Here is a 22,500-nt window from a genome sequence, read left to right on the forward strand (position 1 = left end):
TCTAGTTTCCTTCTCTACCTCTATTTTTTGTCTTCTTTTATATATGTGGGCTTTACACGAGAATTTATGGGCTAAAGGGGATACTTTTTGGGGTACCTCCTATCTCAAAGCACACCCGCTAGGAAACCGTTGCCCCGAGTGAGGAAGCCCAACCTACACTCGGACCGTGGACAGGATTCGAACCCGTGCGCTTGGAGACCCCTGGAACCCCAAAGCACGAATGGTTCCACTGTTATTTATTTGTCATTACATTTATTTGTCGTTATCTCTCATTTGTTTACGTACACCTTTTGGTTCCTTGTGTCTTCCTGTTTGTTCTCTTCGTTACTATTTTTTTTTCTATTTTCCTTCTTTTACTTCTGTTGTTTTTGTTATTGCTTTCTTTTCGCTACTTTCCTATTATAAAAACCCTAAGACAGTGTTCATTTCTTTCCTTCGTAGTAGAATCTTTCATAATTCTTGTATTTCATAACTGTTGTCTATTTATTTCCCCTTTATTCCTCCCTTGCATATGTTTCCCTTCCATCATCATCTAATTTATTTCCTCCCATTCCATTTATTTCATCATAATTTCCCTGTTTCTTGTTTATTGTCTTGTTTTCCCCTTTTCTCCTTTCTTGTATTGTTCTCTTTGCAACATCAGTACTTTCATGTGTCTAATTATTTCTTTCTTTGTTTTCGTTATCATTAATTTCTTTGTATCTTTCATTCTGTCTCATATCCATTGTCTTCTTCCCCTTTATCCTCCCTTTTGTTCCCTTTCCATCATACATAACCAATTGATTTTCTCCTGTCCTATTACTTTCATCATAACTCCCCTTTATTCCATCCCCATTGTCTTTGTTTCCTTTATCCTCCTCTTGTATCTGTATTTCTCCTTTCCGTCATATATAACCTCGGTTTAATTAATTTCCTCATGTCTCGTTAATTTCACCGTAACTTCCCTCAGTCTCATGCCTTTTATTTTATTTTTCCTTTACCACTCTCTTGCACATGTTTCTCTTCCCTCAAAAAGAACCCCCAACTTAATTATTTTTCTCCCATTCCATTAAACTTCCGCAGTTTCCTTCTGTTCCAACATATTATCATTAGTGTCTTTCTCCTATCACATTTAAATTCACCATAATTCCCTTCTGTTCTATCTCTTATCATCTTCTCCTTTAATTTCACCAACATTATTATTTCCAGTCCAGTTTTCCTTCCTTTTGCAACTTAGCATTAATTTCTCTACGTAATTATTTTCTTCTATCACATTAAAATCACCGTAACTCTCTTCTCTTTCATGCCATTTCCGTTAATTTCACCATCATTCCTATTTCAAATCCATCTTCCTTTTTTTTTTTCACTTATTTTCACTTATTCCCTTAATTTCACCATCATTCCTATTCAAAGTCTTGTCTTCCTTCTTCTTTTTCACTTATTTTCACTTATTCCGTTAATTTCACCATCATTCCTACTTCAACCCCAGTCTTCCTTCCTTCTACTACCTATTTCCCTTATTCCATTAACTTTACCATTATTTTCTACTTCAAATCCGGTTTTCCTTCCTTTTACCACCTAACATCAGTTCCTCTCTGTGCTACAACCTCAGGCGTAGGAAGAGTGTCAGCCTCCGTCAGTAGGGCAAAGCAGGTCCTGGTGGCGTGCTGGGCCTCACTTTCCCGCCGGCACAGGTCTGGTGTTGGATGTGAGCTAGTCCGGGCCAGTCTATCTCTCTCTCTCATTCTCTCTCTTTCTCTACCTGAAACTGGTCTGAGTGTTCTAGTGCCCCAGTGGTTTGTCTCCCTTAGTGCTTCCTCCTCCTCCTCCTCCTCCTCCTCCTCCTCCTCCTCCTCCTCCTCCTCCTCCTCCTCCTCCTCCTCCTCCTGTGTTTCAGTGTCCACAGTTTTCATTCTTCATTTTCAATATTATCCTTTCACTCTCCTATTTCTCCTCTCGTTCTTATCCTCCTTATTTCTTACTTTTCACTCCTTTTCTTTTTTCTTTATTTTCAGTTGCATGCTTTACTTTCTCTTTCTCCTCCTTCTCCTCGTTTCAAACTAGGCCAGTATTTGTATTGCTATTTGTAAAACCTTCGTAATCCTCCTCCTCCTCCTGCTGTATACTCTCGTTGTTTCCTCAGTTTCCTCTGCTTTTCTTCACCACAATTACTCTTTACACCTGTTTCTTCATCACCATTATCTCGCGCGCGCGCACACACACACACACACACACACACACACACACACACACACACACACACACACACACACACACACACACACACACACACACACACACACACACACACTCCTGTTTTTACCTATGCCTCCGCCCACCCCCTCCCCCTTTCACACTCAACTGGAGCGATCATTTGTCCTCGCCAGTCAGCACAAGACCTGATTTTCCCGTCCTGGTTCATAGTTGACCTTTGTCCTTCCTCACCACTGGGTAGGCACCGCTGACGCCTGCTGCAGTCACCGCCTTGAGGGACGCCGCGAGCAATGACACAGCGCCACAACGGGACAGCTTTCTTGTAGGATCGCTAACGGGAACTCCGGAACTATGTCTTGTCCTAAAGTTAATCTGAGCCTTTCTTGTCACATGATCCCCTTGATTTGAACACGACCTGAGAATTGTTTATTTTTTTTACTTATTTTCTGTATGTTTTTTTTAGTGGACGTTACCTTGGCGAGGACCAAGAACCTTTTTCGCTCCTCACTCACGTCCTTGGAGTGAATAGACCCCGGGACTTTTTCTCCTTCACGTTCTTCTGCCGTGTTGCGGCGAAAGATCAAGTGTTTTCCTTCCTCTTGTGTTGTCTTGTGGCTGAACAAGACTAGAGGTGTATCCCAGGCGGCCCTGAGCATCCGGCCACTCCCCCGCGCCCTTGAGAACCACCGCTACACCACCACAACCCCACGCCGCAGCTACACCGCTACGCCGCCACCCTGCCGCACCGCCGCACCCCGGGACACCTTCATCTCCATTCCACCACGCAGCGCCACACACGGGCCAGGATTTAACCTGTTGCATAAGACGATCTTGGTGCTTTTTGGCCGAGGCTTTGTCGCAGCAGCAGCGCCGCCATGCCCCTGAAGCGCAGCAGCAGCATGGCGATGCCCTATGCCGGAGGCGGGAAGAGCGAGAGCAGCAGGAAGGGCTTCTGCATCACCGCCTGCTCGGCTGAGGAGTGGGCGGCGACCTTGGCCATGCTCTCCAACATGCCCCGGGCTCAATACACGCGCCGCCCGCACCGGAACAGCGACAGCGAAAGCAGCAGCAACAGCAGGAGTAAAAGCAGGGACCACAGCAGACACAGGAGCGCCAGTGACGGCAAGGAGCGTAGCGGCAGTAGCAGCGGCAGCGACTCTTTTAGCAGTCACTCCAAGAGAAGCACGTCCTCCGGCAGACACAAGGACCACCGCCACCACCAGAGACAGAGTGCCGCATCAGCCGCCGCCGCCGCCGCCGCCGCCGCCCCCGCCGCCGCCACTCCCTCCCGCAACCCGTCGTCCTCCAAATCGGTGGGTAGCGAAGCTTTCTAACTAACGGGGCGGCATACTTACGTACTCCTGTGCCTTATTTTTTCCTTCCTCTCTCCTCCTTCCTCCCTCTCTCTCCTTCCTCCCTCTCTCTCCTCTTTCCTCCCTCTCTCTCCTCCTTCCTCCCTCTCTCTCCTCCTTCCTCCCTCTCTCTCCTCCTTCCTCCCTCTCTCTCCTCCTTCCTCCCTCTCTCTCCTCTTTCCTCCCTCTCTCTCCTCTTTCCTCCCTCTCTCTCCTCCTTCTTCCCTCTCTCTCCTCCTTCCTCCCTCTCTCTCCTCCTTCCTCCCTCTCTCTCCTCTTTCCTCCCTCTCTCCTCCTCCTCCTCCTCCACCTTTCTCTATCTCTCCTCCACCTTCCTCTCATTCTTCCTCTCATTCTCTCTCCATCCTCCCTCTCTCTTCCACTTTCCTCTCTCCATCCTCCTTTTCTTCTCCTTCCTTCCTTTCTCCTTTTGTTCTTCCTACTTCCTTCCCTCTCTTTTACTTTTCCTCCTCCTCCTCTCCTTCCTCCCTCTCTCCTTCATCCCTTTCTCCTTCCTCTCTCTCTCTTCTTCCTCCTTCTCTCCTTCCCTTTTCTCTCCCTCCTCCCTCCCCTTTCTCCTCCTCCCCTTGATAATTGGTGGCAGGAATGGAGGAAGAAGTGTCGCTATTATTAGTTGGCAGTGTGACGGGTGATCGCGCCGCCTCTGTTCCAGCTCGCTCACCTAACGAACTTAATGAGCTTGTTTCTTTCTCGCTTGCTCTCAATTCACTTCTTGCCGCCTGTCTGTTTTTACTCCCGTGTCGCGTAATCACTGACTTCCTTTTGAAATCGTGTGTGTGTGTGTGTGTGTGTGTGTGTGTGTGTGTGTGTGTGTGTGTGTGTGTGTGTGTGTGTGTGTGTGTGGAATTTTTTTATTGCTGTATCACGTGACCACCTTCGAGTGTGTTTTTATTTTCCTTTTTCTTTTCCCATTAAGGTCAGGCATGTGTGTGTGTGTGTGTGTGTGTGTGTGTGTGTGTGTGTGTGTGTGTGTGTGTGTGTGTGTGTGTGGTGCCCAGGTAGTCTTTTCACACCTGTACACACGTCATTTTTGCTCTCACTCACACGCGCCTCTTGAGAACCACACTAACACAAAAGGAGCTGTTTTTTGGTGAGCATTACGTACTGGACACTGTGTTAAGGAGTTGCCTGGGAGTTGAATCGTCAATGGAAGGGTAAGAACAAACCTCTTTCTCTTCTACTTGCCACACCGCTCCATCACTAACCACTGTAACATTCCCTCTTGTTTTACAGCCACCGGATAGAGATCGCAACCCCTATTCTGCTGATCCTTGCTCTTGTAGACGACTGTAAGGATACGTTGCTTCAAGTGTCAAGAATTGGTGCACGTTACAGGGAAAGGCTAACCAATTTTTCAAGACATTTTTCCCAGACTTTTGACTATAACTCTTATTATCTTTAAGGGAACTGGCAAACAAGTGGGTCTTTATTTATTTTATTTTTTTTTTATTTATTTATTTATTTATTTTTTGGTCGCCGTTGTCCAGCCTCCCATCGTGCATTAAAAAAGTCTATTATTTACTCAGGACAGCGTGTGAGGGAAATGTTCTTGGTTGTGGCTGAATGGTGAGTGTGTGGGTGTACCTTATTTCGACTGTCTGTTTGGTGAATATATAGTTTAAACCTTCAATAGCACGTGTAATTATATTTTTAGCGACTTTATACATTTTCACTCATCCCAAATTAAACTACAAGCACTTTAACCCCTTCAGTACCGGGACACATTTTTACCACGAGTTTTAGTTAGAATTAGACGATTTTACTTACATTAGGAAAACTCTATGAAGGTGAGATTAATAGCCAGTCTTCACTATCTCGCTCCCCCACATAAGATTCTGAAGCTGTGTAAAATCACTATATAGTAAGCAGAATAAATATTAGAACGTGTCATGATACTGAAGAGGTTAAAACTTTACTAAATATTACCATCTTTTTCAGGGAGATTATTCTTTAAAAACACTCATTTATGCTTACACAAAGCCATATCAAGTTAAGAGGAAACTGTAGCGGTCAGTGTTAATACAAGTGAGAAAATATGTCAAGGGCTTAAAAGTCAAATGGAGACGAGAAAAAGCTAACCGATGCCACACAAAGAGGTGCAAAGTTGCCACGCGCTCCCTGACACTCACCTGTGCACTCTCAAGGTCTGCCGTGACTTAGCACAGGATGGGAAAAAGAAGAGACTGAAATATAGAGTACAGTTCCCATTAATTTAAGATTTGTTTTCCTTAGACTGAAATTTTTGTAGTAAGGTTTTCAGTAAGTCTTATTTTGCAGAACTGAAACGCTTAATGAGACTTCCATTTGTTTTACTTTTATCATTCAGAGCAATGGTTCTCAAACTGTGTTCCGCAGAACCTCAGGGTTCCGTGAAGACCTTTCAAGGATTCCGTGGCAAATATTTATGTATGTTGGGCAAAACCTTATTTTTATTAATTAAATACGAACAGGAATAGATGAAATTAAATATGAAAGGGATAGAATCATTTGCAATTTAGGAGAGAGAGAGAGAGAGAGAGAGAGAGAGAGAGAGAGAGAGAGAGAGAGAGAGAGAGAGAGAGAGAGAGAGAGAGAGAGAGAGAGAGAGAGAGAGAGAGAGAGAGAGAGAGAGAGAGAGAGAGAGAGAGAGAGAGAGAGAGAGAGAGAGAGAGAGAGAGAGAGAGAGAGAGAGAGAGAGAGAGAGAGAGAGAGAGAGAGAGAGAGAGAGAGAGAGAGAGAGAGAGAGAGAGAGAGAGAGAGAGAGAGAGAGAGAGAGAGAGAGAGAGAGAGAGAGAGAGAGAGAGAGAGAGAGAGAGAGAGAGAGAGAGAGAGAGAGAGAGAGAGAGAGAGAGAGAGAGAGAGAGAGAGAGAGAGAGAGAGAGAGAGAGAGAGAGAGAGAGAGAGAGAGAGAGAGAGAGAGAGAGAGAGAGAGAGAGAGAGAGAGAGAGAGAGAGAGAGAGAGAGAGAGAGAGAGAGAGAGAGAGAGAGAGAGAGAGAGAGAGAGAGAGAGAGAGAGAGAGAGAGAGAGAGAGAGAGAGAGAGAGAGAGAGAGAGAGAGAGAGAGAGAGAGAGAGAGAGAGAGAGAGAGAGAGAGAGAGAGAGAGAGAGAGAGAGAGAGAGAGAGAGAGAGAGAGAGAGAGAGAGAGAGAGAGAGAGAGAGAGAGAGAGAGAGAGAGAGAGAGAGAGAGAGAGAGAGAGAGAGAGAGAGAGAGAGAGAGAGAGAGAGAGAGAGAGAGAGAGAGAGAGAGAGAGAGAGAGAGAGAGAGAGAGAGAGAGAGAGAGAGAGAGAGAGAGAGAGAGAGAGAGAGAGAGAGAGAGAGAGAGAGAGAGAGAGAGAGAGAGAGAGAGAGAGAGAGAGAGAGAGAGAGAGAGAGAGAGAGAGACGGAGTGAAGTCTATGTGAATTTAGCACCTTCCATTACATGTGGGGGGCTCTCCCTATCTCGGCTGAAAGTGTTGAAAGGGGTTCCGCCGAATACCAGAAGTGTGAAAGGGTTCCGTAAGTTTGAAAAGTTTGAGGACCGCTGATCTAGAGTAACACTATTTATATAAAGATAGTTATAGAAAGGTTATCTAAATTTTGCTGCATGGTGCATGGGGTGTCCTGGAATAGACGTGGAAAAGAGTGGAAGAAGTTAAGGGAAGTTTTGCCGGGGTGTCATGGAATAGACGTGCAAATGAGAGAGAGAGAAAGAGTTGAGATGAATGCAGGAAGCTTTGAGAGTTCCTTGCCTTATATGGACTCATACAGTGGTGATGATTATGCTCAGCGAGTTACGTGTCGTATCTAATCACACACTTGTCTGCCACATTTTTAGGGCCAGTTTTTACATTCCCTCCTGTTACCCAAGTGAAGGATAAAGCCTCGTTGGGTTGGGTTGGGGTTGCGTTGGTTTGGATTAGGTTGATTTAGGCTGAGCTAAGTTGAATTAAGTTAGGTTAAGTTAGATTGGGTTAGGTTAAATTAGGTTACAATAAGTAGATTAGATTGGGGTTAGGCTAGAGTTTAGTTAGGTTAAGTTAGAATTAAGTTGCATTAGGGTAGGTTAAATTAAGTTAGGTTTGTTTAGGATAGGTTAGGATAGAGTTAGAATACGTTGCATTAAGTTAAGTTATGGTACGTATAGTCGCAGCTAGAAGTCTTGTAACCTGACGCTCTCTTACTGTGTTTATCCCTTCCTTCACTCTGAGCTCCTGCATGTGACCTTGCAACCTTTCACCTCCCAGAGTTTACAAGGTGACACGCAGGTGACCGAAAGACTTACGGTTGAGACGAAATGGTTAAATTAGATGAAAATAATGAACTCGTGAACAAACTTTCGGCCTCGGTTGTTCGTGACAAGTCGTGATACAAAAGTATGTCATGGATTTCAATAAGCATACTTTAGCTATTAAAATTCATGAGGCTAAAGTGAGGCATGAGATTGTGAGTCACTGATATCATTGTTATTATACTTTTGGGTCATTGCAGTGGGTGATTGGGGAGGGAAGGAGGGATGAAGGAGGTTTTAGTGGGTATTAAGAGGTACGAGTTAAGAAAGGGATGTTACGTAAGGGAAGGACTATGTGGTAGGAAGGGTGTCATGGTACAGTGGGTGACAGGGGTACTGGGAAAATAGGATTAGTGAAGTAAGTTAGTTAGGACAGACTCAGAGGGATGATGGGTATATGAATTAAAGCTCGTTATTTGGATCACTGAAGAGAAGGGAGGGGTTAGCAAGACGAGAAGTGTGAATAGGGTTATATTAGGTTAGGTTAGCTTAGATTGGCTACGAGTGAGAGAGACTGTGAAAGAAAGTGAAAGAAAGAAAGAATGCGGCTGTATTTTGATGAGAGGTGTAATATAAGTGAAAGAAAAGTTATGAGTGAGAGGGCCAGTGAGGGGAGAGGTGAGTAGGGCTAAAAAAAACAGTGTGATAAGTATTTAAGAGACATAATAGGAAGAAAAAACGATATAAATGAGAGAGAAAGAGTGAAAGAACGAGTATGTGTGAGTGAGGTGTAAGCAACGCGGTATTTGGCTGATTTGGAGACGTAATATTAGGTGATGAGTCCTGGATAAAGAGTCTAAAGGGTTCAGGTGTCCACACTGATAGCAGGAAGATAAGGTAAACACGTGGATCCGAATGTTATTACTCTTATTGTTGCGGTTTCGTAATTGTGGGTGGAGAAAGCTTAAATATTGCTGTTATCTTATTTCCTCGATGTTTGTTTATTTTGTTGCGTTAATTCTTGTGTAAAAATGGAAAAAAAAAGGAAAACATGATTAGCAGTTGAGGTATTGTGTTGTTATCTGGTGGTGGTGGTGGTGGTGGTAGTTAAGATGATAATGGTATTAGAAATATTACCTTTTTATGGCAGTGGTGGTGATAACGATGGAGAAAATATTACCTTTTATTGCAGTGTGGTGGTCATGGCGATGGTAGTGGTAGTAGAAGAGAAGGAAGAGAAGGAAATTACCGCGTTTATTGCAGTGTTCTTTCCTCGTAGTAACATTCCATCTTCTTTCCCTTTCAGAGTTCCCGCGAGGTGCACGTCAAGGCTCTGGGGGAATTACAGACAGCCACTGCCCGCCTGCCTCACCCAGGTCAGTCCAAACATACGAGTCTCCCTTCAAGACCAATAGTTTTCTTTCCTATCAGAGAACGTAGATTCAATGGGTAACTCACGGGAAAAAAATATTGGTTGGTTAAGTTTATCATTTATTACGTTCCTATGCCTTCTACAAGCTTTTCGGTACTAAAAACTGCGTAAAGGGAAACTCAGCAGAGGAATGAACGATAAGGAGGGAATTTGTGGAGTATTTCCTTCGTTTTGCTTCTATTGGTGGAGAGAACAGTGACGTCACGAGGCCATTACGTCACATGTGGGAAAATCCATTACAGGTCGCGAGGGGTCAGTAATCATTGTGACCCAGCCTGACCTGACCTGCTGGCCCTCCCTCACACAGTCACCTGGCGCACATGGCCTCTGGTTAGCACGTGCAGGGTGACTAATGAGCAGCGGGGCAGGTGATATGGACAGGTGTGAGTGATGGGGGCGTTGCACCTGAGGAAGGGTTGAGGGAGCGTGGGGAGCGTGGGGCGTGATCAATACCTGTCGTGTGGCCTTGGTGGAGGCCTTGGGAGTGGCCGTGGCCTTGTCTAGGGGTCACCTCGCAGGCCAGCTAAGGTCGGGCGAGTCCATTCCTCTCACGTGAAGTCTTTTATCGCTGCTAGACCGTTGACCTTCCATTGAGCATTCTTGTTATTCTTTGTGTTTTCTACTTTATATTCCTTTAGCTAACTCCTGCATCACTTTTTTTCTTTTCCTTTAGCTTCTTTCTCTCACGTGTACTGTTTGATCGTTGCTTTATCGTTCACCTTCCTCTTATGACTACTTATTCTTGTTAGTCTCTTTGCGTTTACTACTTTATATTTTGTTAGCTAACCTCTCATCCTTTTTTCCTTTTCCCTTTATTCTCTCCTTTTCCTCTCGTGCAGTTTTCGATCGTTGCTAGACCGTTGATCTTCCACTGGCCATTTTTTTGTCATTCTTTTTTTGTCTACTACTTTTATGTTAGTTACCCTCTCCATCACTTTCTTATTTTATTTTTCCTTTATTTTCTTCTTTTCCTCCTCACTGTTATTTTGTTTCCCTTCTTCCATTGATTTTTTTTTGCTAGTTACTTCTTCTTAATCTTTTTGTGTTTACTTCATTATCATTCCTCATTATTTTTTTTCTTTTTCTTTTCCTCCATTCTCTTTTTTTTTTCCTCACATGCCTTTTTCGATCGGTGCTTTATCGTTAACCTTCCTTTATTGACTAGTTGTTCGTTATTCTTTCGTTATTCAGTGCGTTATTTTTCGTTAGTTACCCTCATCATTATTTTTTTCTACTTTATCTGTTCACGTGTGGTTTTCGATCGCTGTTCTATCATTAATTTCTTTTTTTTTTATTAGTTTACTTGTTACTATAGCTTTATTTTTTATTCTTTCTATTGACTGTTATCTTTTTTTCTTCATATTATTCTTCTTTTTCACATTAGTCGATCGTTTGTATACCGTCTTGGTCTGATTAATCTTATTTCGTGGCTCCATTTCTTCACATCTTACGCTCTATCTTCAGTCATCTCTTTTAATGGTTTAGTCGTCTTCCTCTTCTTCTTCTTCTTCTTCTTCTTATCATTCTCATTTTTTTCCTTTTATCTCATTTATTGTTTTCTTGACATCCTCTTCCTTTTCCTGTCTTTCTTTTCTATCTTCGTATTGTTATTCTTTTTTTTATCTGATTATCCTTCTTTCTTGCTTTTTTTTCAGCTTTTATATTTTTCTCCCTTTTCTTCTTCTTTATTCCTATCTTCCTTTCGTCTTTACCTTCCAGCTCCTCCCCTCTTTACTCTGTTTACCTGTCTTGCACGAGTCATGCTACCCTGTTCCTCTCCTCGCTCACCCTCTTCTTCTCCCCTCTTTCTCTCCTCCTTCTCTCCCTCCCTCATTTCTCCTCCAGTAATATCCAATAATAACCAATGCTTTCTTCCCTTCCCTTCCCTCTCTTCCATCATCTTCCTTCTCTCCATTTTTCCTCTTTTTCTTTCGTCTTCTATCGCCTTTCCTTCCATTATTGCTCATCTCTTCTTTCATTTTCTATTTTTTTATCGTTTCTTTTCGTCCTCTCCTCTCTTCCTCCCTTTCTCTTCCTTTCATCATGACTGTCCTGCTTCCTCTCTCTCTCTCTCTCTCTCTCTCTCTCTCTCTCTCTCTCTCTCTCTCTCTCCCTCCAGCCCTTCCTTCCTTCCTCTTCCTTTCTTCTCTCCCAAAGTTGCCTGAAGAAGAAGAGGAAGAAGGAAACAAGAGGGAAAAAGACACAGTGACATGAGCGATGGAATTTTGTTATTAGTTTTTTTTAGGCACAACTTCCCTCCTCACACACACACACACACACACACACACACACACACACACACACACACACACACACACACACACACACACACACACACAAGGTTAAGTCAGAGCTGTCTATCGATTACTTTCTTCATAACCTTGACCTAAGTTGGAACTGGCACCCTTCCAAGAGAGAGAGAGAGAGAGAGAGAGAGAGAGAGAGAGAGAGAGAGGGGGGTAGGAAGGAGAGTTCACAACGCCATCTACCAACCAAAACAAGTATTAGAGTAAAAGAGAGTAGGTTACGTAATAGCATCGATGAGAGAGAGAGAGAGAGAGAGAGAGAGAGAGAGAGAGAGAGAGAGAGAGAGAGAGAGAGAGAGAGAGAGAGAGAGAGTGTGTGTTGTTTATACTTAAAGTTGTGGTTATAGTGTCGGTACTTGTAGTGGATATAGTAATGGTTGTGGTGGTAGTGGTGGTGATGGTGGTGGTGGTGGTGGTGGTGGTGGTGACAGGATGCTAGTATGAGGGAAGCGATAAGGTGTGTGTGTGTGTGTGTGTGTGTGTGTGTGTGTGTGTGTGTGTGTGTGTGTGTGTGTGTGTGTACGAACGCATTTAATTTGTCATTTGCTTCCAATACACTATTATTTTCTATTATTTGATTTATTTTTGTATTTCTTATTATCATTTTTTATTTAATTTTGTAGTAGTACCAGTTAATAGCTGTAATAATAGTAGTAGTTATTGTTACACTGCTACTACTACTACTACTACTACTACTACTACTACTACTACTACTACTACTACTACTACTACTACTACTACTACTACAGCATCACCCACCAAAACACAGGCAGGGAGGTGGGCAGGGCAGCACTCTCGGGCCTCACCTGCGATAAGATACGGCAGATAATCCCAGGACGCAGGAAATTGGATGTCTACTTGAGCCATTTATAGTGTCCCTTCTCCCCACCGTCCTCCCCTCCTCCCCCTATCCCCCGTTCCATCCATCACCTGCGGAAAGGTAAGCACACCACACGTCACTTTTGTTTGAATATCCTCTTATTTGAAACCTATCGTGCCCGTTTTCTATGAAGGCTTTTAAGGGAGAACTGAGCGAGTCTTCAGTATTACGTAATAACATCAACTCATATTTGTGATGTTTATACGTAACATCGCGTTTGTAGGTCAAGTATGTTGTGATTCCCTTGATATTTGACCTTGTTTCGTGTACGTGACCTGGCTTGTAGGGGGCAGTGACCTTGAGCTAAATGAGACAGCGACCTTGGGATACAAATGGCCTCGTCTGACCTGGTTTGAGGAGAACAGGTCAGCTCCACGCCGCAGCATCCGCGACCTACTTTACAGAGAGGAGGAGGAGGAGGAGGAGGAGAGGGGTAGGTGACGAGCGAATGGTTGCGTTGTAGAGAGAGAGAGAGAGAGAGAGAGAGAGAGAGAGAATAGGATTTAATATTTAGTTTGGTTTCCTTTTACGTGATTATTGTTATCATTATCTCGTTGCATTTATCAAATTTGTGGTCAAGTTTGCTTAGTGCACATGTGTGGGTTCTCTCTCTCTCTCTCTCTCTCTCTCTCTCTCTCTCTCTCTCTCTCTCTCTCTCTTTCCCCACACGTACACACGCTACTCTCTACTCCCCTCACTCCCCTTCTCTTTTCCCCCCCACCTCTCTTTTCCCCTCTCTCCCCTTCCACTCTCTTTCCCCAGGCTCGTGGAATTCATTGATTCTGCTGCTCTTCCACCACCACTGTGACCCCCTCCACTCTCCTCCACCTCCACCTGACCCCTCCCCACTCCTCCCCATCTTAGCCCTGCATGGCGTGACCCAATTCACCGCCTCGCATGACCTATCTTTTGTCTTTGTGAGGAGAAGGAGGAAGAAGAAGAAGAAGAAGAAGAAGAGGAGGAGGAGGAGGAGGAGGAGGAGGAGTTTGCACATTTTTAGATCTAAGTTATTATTTTCATTTCTTTACAATTTATTCTTATTTTCTATTGTTTCTAATCTTTCTGTCTCATTAGCGTGGCTTCCCGGAGGTGAAAGTTGTTCATTAGCGCCGGTATTAAATGTTTGACGGGTAAACAAAGGCCTGTTATTCCCAGAAACTGATTGTAGAAAATTAATTAACATTACTCATACGTCCGGCAGCGCTGCGAGGTCGAGCTTCCTCTAACCTGCCCGGAAATGTTGTCGTACTGTTATGTTTATGTTACATCATGCCTCCTAGCGGTGCGTTTAACGTGTTGCTTTGTAGCTTTGAACTCCTAAACAAGGTGATGGGGCCGCGTCATATGTGCAGCAGGATCACGAGTAGCAGAAATAAACAACGTCTCGCAAAATTACGTTTATTCTGTCGGGAAAAAATGTTTTGGTGAAGTAAAACAATATTCAGAGTTTTTCCTCTTTCTAGTAGCCCCGTTTTTGTGCCCCCTCTCTCTCTCTCTCTCTCTCTCTGTCATGACCCCCTTTTTGGCGTTTTCAGCAATATATCTTGTCTTTCTGTTGTTGATCTTTCGCTGTAAACCTTCCAAGAAATTCTCTCTCTCTCTCTCTCTCTCTCTCTCTCTCTCTCTCTCTCTCTCTCTCTCTCTCTCTCTCTCTCTCTCTCTCTCTCTCTCTTTCATCTGGCATCTCAAATTCAACATTGTATTATAGCAGGGTGGGTTGGTGCTGTCAGGACAAGAATGGCTGTGCGTCTCTCGTTAGCTCGTGGTGTGTACTGAAGTAGAAAGTTTTGTCAAGGGGAAACACTCTAAAAGGCTCATTATACGTAGGAGCGCCTGACTGACTGACTGACTGACTAACTGACTGACTAGCTAACTGGAGTGAATTAGTGGGATGGCTGACTGTATATGCGTGTGTGTGTTTCAGTGGTAAAGTGACTTAAATTTGACTGACTGACTGACTGACTGACTGACTAGCTAACTGGCTGGAGTGAATTAATGGGATGGTTGGCTGTGTGCGTATGTGTGTTTGTTTCAGTGGTAGATTGATTGTTGAATTTGACTGACTGATTGACTGGCTGACTCACTGACTGACTAGCTAACTGGAGTGAATTAGTGGGATGGCTGACTGTATATGCGTGTGTGTGTTTCAGTGGTAAAGTGACATGAATTTGACTGACTGACTGACTGACTAGCTAACTGGCTGGAGTGAATTAATGGGATGGTTGGCTGTGTGCGTATGTGTGTTTGTTTCAGTGGTAGATTAACTGTTGAATTTGACTGACTGACTGACTGACTGACTGACTGACTGACTGGAGTGAATTAGTGGGATGGCTGACTGTGTGTAAGTGTGTTTATTTCAGTGGTAGAGAAACTCTTGAATTTGACTGACTGACTGACTGATGGACAATGTCTGGTGAAAGGAGTCGTTTTGTGATTGAGAGACTGACAAAACTGACTTACTGAATGAGTAATGAAGTGTCTGACGATGGCCAATTGACTGACTGTTTAATTGACTGTAACTTGAACCGACTAACAGACTGACCAGATGACTGAAATTTGACTAACTAAATGACTATCTGTTTAACCGACTAACTGATCTGACTGACTGAGTGGTGAGACGATAGAAACTTGCTTAAATGACTGTTAGACTGACTGGCTGACTGAGTAACTGGCACCATTGAAAGATAAACTAGAACAACAATTTTTATTTCACTAACTGGGTGACTTAAATGATGACAAAATAAATGACAATCTCTATTAAACTGGCTTGTTCTATTATGTAAGAGGGGAAAACTGGACGAAAACAACAAAAATATATATAAAGGCCCACTTATTTGCCAGTCCCCTTAGAGATCCAAAAAGGGTTAGCAAAAAGTCATGGATAAATGTCTTAAAACCTCCTTCTTAAATGACGTCAGGTTTTAAGAAATTGGAAATACAGAGATCAGATAACATACAAATACAATTGGAAATACAGTAGATAAGATGACAGACCAATTCACTTATTAACCCCTTTAATACTGGGACACATTTTTACCTTGAGATTTGTGTACGATTAGACCATTTTATTGACATTAGGAAAGGTCTGTGGAGGTCAGCAGATTAATGGCCAGAGTCTTCACTATTCTAATCTTCTACATGAGTTTCTGAAGCTGTATTAAATCGCCAGAGGTTAAGTAGAATAAATATGAAAACGTCTCTCTCTCTCTCTCTCTCTCTCTCTCTCTCTCTCTCTCTCTCTCTCTCTCTCTCTCTCTCTAGGGGCTAAACATCATCCCATCCCTTAAAATATACCCACAACTCCTCAATCATCCCTTCAATAGGTACTCCAGTCATCTCAGTCCTTCCCCAGGTGAATAAGTCGCAACATACCTGAATGCTAATTAGTGGCTGGCTTTATGACACAGTGATACCTGAAGTGAGTGTTTGCCTCATGAAGCCTCGAGAGTTGACTTGTGATGATAAAACTTGAGCGTGATTTGTGAAGTATATGGCGGTGGTGGTTGGTGGTGATGGTGGTGGTGTAACAGATAGTGAAGTGGGAAAAGTGAGGATATAATAGATAGAAAGACAGACAGACAGACAGACGAATAAGTGATACAGAGAACATAGAGATAGATACCCATATAGACAGATGGACAGAGAGAGAGAGAGAGAGAGAGAGAGAGAGAGAGAGAGAGAGAGAGAGAGAGAGAGAGAGAGGTGTAACAGAGAGAGGGAAAAAGTAAGGAGATAGGGATAAAGAGACAGACAGACAGACAGACGGATATAGAGGTTATACAGCTGGGCGAATAAGTTAGAGAATAAGAGAGAGATACAAAAGAAATGAAAACCAGCAAAGAGTGTGAAGAGGGATATACACAAACTCTCTCTCTCTCTCTCTCTCTCTCTCTCTCTCTCTCTCTCTGACTGTCCATATATCAAAACCACGATTACATAACAAGGATGAGGTGGGAAGAGGAGGAGGAGGAGGAGGAGGAGGAGGAGGAGAAGGAGGAGGAGGAGAAGAGCAAGGGAGAGAGAGAGAGAGAGAGAGAGAGAGAGAGAGAGAGAGAGAGAGAGAGAGAGAGAGAGAAGAGGAGGGATGGAGGAAAGAAGAAAGACACGAACGGATTGCCTTTTTGAGGAGAGGATAAAGGAAAACAAGATCGTAGAAGGAGGAGGCAGATTTCCAAGGGTGTGGAGGAGGAGGAGGAGGAGGAGGAGGAGAAGGAAGGGGAGATAAGGTTGTGATGTAAGGAAAGATTAAGTAAAGATTGTATACATTTTTAGGAGACCGCCTCTCTCTCTCTCTCTCTCTCTCTCTCTCTCTCTCTCTCTCTCTCTCTCTCTCTCACACACACACACACACACACACTATAAATATTTACAAACACACCTCCGCACCACTCCAGCATCTATTCCCTCACTTCTCCTCCTCCTCCTCCTTCTCCTCCTCCTCCTGTACCCACACTTTTCCCTCCTTCACCACACCAACTCCCTCCTCACCCTTGTACCCTTCAACACCCCCCACCCCCCCTCAACCACTTCCCTCCCTCACTTCTCTCCCCCAATCATGACCAGAACGTTAATATCGAAGACTCAGCCACTCGTATGATGAATTCCCCTCTTTCCCCCACCCTACCAACACACCCCCCCCCCTCTTCCTCCCTCTCTTCCCCTTTCCCTCTATACCTTGACCATTTCTCCAATATCGCATTTTTGTTATTTTTTTTTCTATTCATTCTTGTTTATTTATCTTTCTCTTTTCTCCTTCTTTCTCTCCTTCTTTCTCTCCTTCCTCTCCTCTTTCCTCTTTCACTGCCTCGCCTCAGAAGTTTCCGTCCTCCTTTCTTTTTCTTTTTCTTACTTTTTCTTTCTTTCTTTCTCTTTTTCTTTCTTTTTTCCCCTCATCTCGGTCTGGTCTAGTCTAGCATGTGACTCTTGGTGGCCTGTCCTTCATTTTTAGTGTTGTTGTTGTTGTTGTTGTTGTTGTTGTTGTTGTTGTTGGTGGTGGTGGTGGTGGTGGTGTTTTTTAATTTTCTTCTTCTTCTTCTTCTTCTTCTTCTTCTTCTTCTTCTTCTTCTTCTTCTTCTTCTTCTTCTTCTTCTTCTTCTTCCTCTTCTTCTTCTTCTTCTTCTTCTTCTTCTTCTTCTTCTTCTTCTTCTTCTTCTTCTTCTTCTTCTCTTTTCCTCTCTTTTCCTCTTCTTCTTCTTACTATTGTTTTAATTTTGTCGATGTTGCAATTAGTATTATTATATTTAGCTCTTGTATTATTTTTTTTTGATTTTGCATATGTTTATCTATTTATCTCATTTCATTTGCTCATTTTAATTTTTTTTTTTTTATGCAGAACCTTCATCTCACCTTTACTATAAGCTCTATTGCCTGACCTCCCCTACCTTCATCTTCCTGACCTTTACCCCTTCAGTACCATAAAACGTCTTCATAATTATTCTGCTTACTATTTGTTGATTTTATACAGCTTCAGAAACTTACGTGGGGATTGATATTGTGAAGACTCTGGCCATTAGTCTTCTGATATCCATAGGCCCCCTCCTAATGTATATAAAATCGTCTAATCATACCCAAAACTCAGATGGAAATGCGTCCCTGTACTGAATGAGCTAAACGTTACATTTCACACACCTTCATTTGGTATATAGCCTTCCTTAGCATCTTATTTGTACCTTTCATCTTTCCTATCTTTATTTTTTCTATCTTTTATCTTTCCTTTTTTCTTTCCTAGCTCATCTTTCTTATCCTTTTTCTTAGTATGTAGCCTTCCATAGTATCTTATTTCAATTTTTATTTTTTCCCAACATAAATTCCTCCCCGTATCAAATTTATCTAATCTCTTTCATTTACCTTAACTTTCGTGTAAATACTTTTCTCACATTTTTCTCAGTATTTTTCAAGGTTTCATATCGTCGTTATCTTTCTCTGTCTTTCTAATTCTGTTCTTCATTTGTTTTCTATTTCTCTCTTCTCTCTAGCCCTTCTTAAACACCTTCAGTACAATGCCGCGTTTTTATATTCATTCTTGTTACTATTTGGTGATTTTATACAGCTTCAGAAACTTAAGTGAGGATTAAAATATGAAGACTCAGGCCATTAATCTTCTGACCTCCATAGACTTTTCCAAATATAAATAAAATCGCCTAATCTTATAAAATATCAAGGTAAAAATGCGTCCAAGTATTGATGGGGTTTTAAATCTACGCAACATTTTTTTAACAATTTTCTTCTTGGTATCTTTCAATATTCAGTAGCGCCATTATCTTATTTTAATCTTCGTGACTTTCTATCTAATATTACTCTTCTATTTTTTGTAACACTTTCCTCGACTTTTCTAACTCCTACTGTGGTATTTAGTATCGCTGTTATCTTACTGTAATCTTCGTCACTTTCTATCTAATATAACTCTTCTATATTTGTAACACCAGCCTCACCTTTTCTTGCTCCTACTGTTTTTTTTTTTTTTTCGTGTATTTCTGAGTGTTTAGTATTGCCATCATGTCATTGTAATTCTTCGTTTTATCTAGTATCGTTTTATTTTTCAGTTTTCTCTTCTTATTTTATCTCGGAACTCTATCTCTACATTTCTTACATTTTTCCAGGTTTCTCAGTATTTATCATCGTTATTACGTATTTGTTATCTTCGTAATTCGTGGTTCTCTCCTGTATCGTCTATTTCATTCCTTCTCTTTTTTTTTTCTTCCAATTCTTTTTTTCTTAGCTTGCTTTAAAACCTTTCTAGAACTTTTTATTGATTTTACGTGTTTCTCATTATTGTGCTGTACAAATCTTCCTAGTATTGCCATTTTTTTTATTATTTTATTCTCATTTTCTTAGATTTTTTCCTTATAACTTTTTCTCCCAACTTTCCTTACATTTTTCCTTGGCGTGTCTCAGTATTTAGCATTCCCTCCATCTTGTCCTAATCTCCCGCCAAGGACAAGTTTTAAGCACCTCCTCCTCTTCCTCCTCCTCCTCCTCCTCCTCCTCCTCCTCCTCCTCCTCCTCCTCCTCGTCGTCTACGTTTCCTTCACTGACAGACTCTTCCCTCATAAAACTCTGATGTAAATTCTTAAAGTAAAACGTAGTAATTTTGCCACCATACCTCTCCCATTCCAGCTCCGTCATTACTTTTCCTCATTCCTATTCTCTCTCTCTCTCTCTCTCTCTCTCTCTCTCTCTCTCTCTCTCTCTCTCTCTCTCTCTCTCTCAAGTCCATCATAATATTCTTTTGTCATAATTCTTTCTATTCCTTATCCTTTTCATCATTACCACTTCATTCCTACCTCTTTCCCTTTTCTCACTTCCCCGTCTCCCTGTCTCTCTGTCATAAAACCAACACACTCATGATTATCTTTCGTCACTCTTCTGTTCCATCTTCTCTCTATCACTGTCTCTCTTATCTCTGTTACTTGTCTCTTGCTTATAGACACCCACGCCATAAAAAAAGAATAACAGCATCATCATAACATTCTTTCGTCACTTGTTTTTTTTTTTCATCTATCACACCTCATTCCCGCTTCCCTTCCCTCTTCACTCTCCCACGCTCTCTCCCTCATAAAAGTACAACACCCACGTAATGAAAAGGAAATAAAAACAACATATTCTTAACATTGATTTGTGAGTTTTCTCTTTATTTTGTATTCTGTCCATTAGTGTCAGCTCACGTAGTAGTAGTAGTAGTAGTAGTAGTAGTAGTAGTAGTAGTAGTTTATCTTAATAGTGTCACACATATACGTAATAATTATAAACATCCCCATTATAATATTCTTTACTCTCATTTTCCACCACCACCACCACTACCGCCATCACCACCACCACCACCACCACTGTGTTTTGTTCCCGCTTCCCTCCCTTCTCTCCTCTTGCTATCCTCACTTTCCCCTTACTCTCTCTCTCTCTCTCTCTCTCTCTCTCTCTCTCTCTCTCTCTCTCTCTCTCTCTCTCTCTCTCTCTCTCTCTCTCATTTTGCAAGGCTGCCTGAGGAAAAAGTCAAAAGAGGGTCCATGTGGTTCCAGTTCCTCTCATTTACTTCATTTTTTTTTCCTCTTCTACATCTTTTTAATTTCCAGTTTTATTATCTTATTTTTTTCACTGCCTCTTTTCTCCACTCTCCCTTTTACTTCTCTATTTCTTTCCTTTTTTCCTTATTTTCTTTATATTTTTCTCTTTTACTCTCTTTGATATATTTTCTTCTAATTTCATTTTTTTTTCTCGTTCTTTTCCATAATTGTAATCTTTTTTTTTCAATCTTTTCTTTCCATTCACTATTATTTATCCCTTATTTTTCCTTTTACTCTTCATTTTTCTCGTATTTTCTCTCTTTTAAACTATTATTTTCTATTTTCCTCTTTTCTTCTTTTTCTCCTTTTTTTCCCCTTTCCTTCCTATTTTTGTCTAATTTCCCCCTATTTTTCCTCTCTATTTTCGCATTTGTTTCCACGTTTTCTCTCTCTCTCTCTCTCTCTCTCTCTCTCTCTCTCTCTGATTCTCAAAAAAACGAAAAAAAACTCAACTTTTCATCATTTCTTTCACTGAAACAGAAAATTAAATAAAATAATCATGGATTTCGATAAAAAAAAAGGAGCATTTTCCCTCACTGCTTGTAAGGCTCTTCAGGTCAAGCATTTGCAGCATTCATAGGACATTTATTGCATTTTTTTTTTATCCTTTCGTAAATTTTTATCCCACAATGGTAGAAAAGAACACAAATTAATGAGACCCTTTTTTATTTATTAGTATTTCAACCTCAGTGTGTGTGTGTGTGTGTGTGTGTGTGTGTGTGTGTGTGGTTAGAATTTCCACGTATACAGGGGAGGAAACGAAGGGGTTTTGGGGTGTTGGGGGTGAAAGAGGAAAGGAATGAAGAACAGGTAGGAAAGGAGAGAGGAAGGGAGAGAAGGAGAGGGATAGGGAGTAGACAGGAAGAGCGGAAAGGAGGGAGGGACAGAAGAGGAAACGGAGGGAAAGACCGAGGAAACGGAGGGAAAGGAAGGAAAGAATAACTGGAGGGAAAGTGAGGAAGTGGGAGGAAGGAAGGCGGTGAAGGGTTGTAGGAAAAGAAGAAAGAAGGCGGAGGAGGAGGAGGAGGAGGAGGAGGAGGAGGAGGAGGAGGAGGAGAACCTTTTGGCTGGGGCAGTGTTATGTAACGTCTGGAAGGCTATTCCATGGGTGATCCTCCTCCTCCTCCTCCTCTCTTCTTCTTCTTCTTCTTCTTTCTCCTCCTCCTTCTCCTCCCTCCTCCTTCTCCTCCTTCTCTTCTTCTTCCTCCTCCTCCTCCTTCTCTTCTTCTTCTTCTTCCTCCTCCTCCTCCTCCTCCTCCTCCTCCTCCTCCTCCTCCTCCTCCTCCTCCTCCTCTAAACAAAGAAGATGTCTTCTCTTATTCAGCAACAGTGAATGATGCGTGGAATCTTTATTATTATTAGTATTATCAGTATGAAGAGATGAAAAGATAGTAGTAGTAATAGTAGTAGTAGTGGTGGTGGTAGTAGTAGTAGTAGTATATACACTCTTCTTAGATAACGTAGCGCACACACACACACACACACACACACACACACACACACACACACATGAATTTTAGTAATCATTCATTCCCTTTCATTCTCTCTGTCAGCTTCTTTGCCTCGTGTTATAAGCGACCCCTTCTCTCCCTTTCTCCATCCCTCTGTCCCGGCACCAATACAGGAGGAGATCCCGCCCTTTGAATCCCTTGTCAATACGTGCAACGCCTCCGCTGTCTGCTCTGACCTCCTTTCTTTCCCATCTTACCTAATATTGCCATGAACGTGAGGTGTTGCGAGGGTGGTGGAGGTCCTGGCGGTGGCGATAAGGTACTTGTGTTGTAGTCATGCGGGGTTGATTGTATAGGTGGTGGTGGTTGTGGTGGTGGTATTAAGAAGTATGCAGATGTGGATTAGATAGTGTAAAGATCTGGTGGTGGTGGTAGTAGAAATAGTAGCAGTAATTGAACCTTAGTGATGATTGCTATATAATGATGGTGGCTTCGTAGGTGAGAGTGAAAGGATATATATTGGTAGCTGATGTAATAGTAGAAGTGATGATGGCATAATTGTAGTAGTAGTAGTAGTAGTAGTAGTAGTAGTAGTAGTAACCTAAACGTCATTTCC

At 42.3% G+C, this 22,500-nt stretch overlaps 1 protein-coding gene across 3 annotated transcripts in view; it reads left to right on the forward strand.

Annotated features, from left to right (window-relative positions):
- LOC123510239 (G patch domain-containing protein 8-like) overlaps nucleotides 1-22,500 on the forward strand; it is a 140,663-nt gene that overhangs the window by 56,313 nt on the left and 61,850 nt on the right. For 2 of the 3 annotated variants that reach the window (XM_045265199.1, XM_045265196.1), the window contains exon 4: nucleotides 9,062-9,131. In XM_045265199.1, coding sequence (XP_045121134.1) covers nucleotides 9,062-9,131 — 70 coding nt within the window. Of the gene's footprint in view, nucleotides 1-2,656; nucleotides 3,507-9,061; nucleotides 9,132-22,500 lie in introns of all 3 variants that reach the window. The other variant, XM_045265197.1, reaches the window with a different exon arrangement.

Source organism: Portunus trituberculatus, chromosome 28 (genome assembly GCF_017591435.1).
Source record: "Portunus trituberculatus isolate SZX2019 chromosome 28, ASM1759143v1, whole genome shotgun sequence".
NCBI classification, from domain to species: domain Eukaryota; kingdom Metazoa; phylum Arthropoda; class Malacostraca; order Decapoda; family Portunidae; genus Portunus; species Portunus trituberculatus.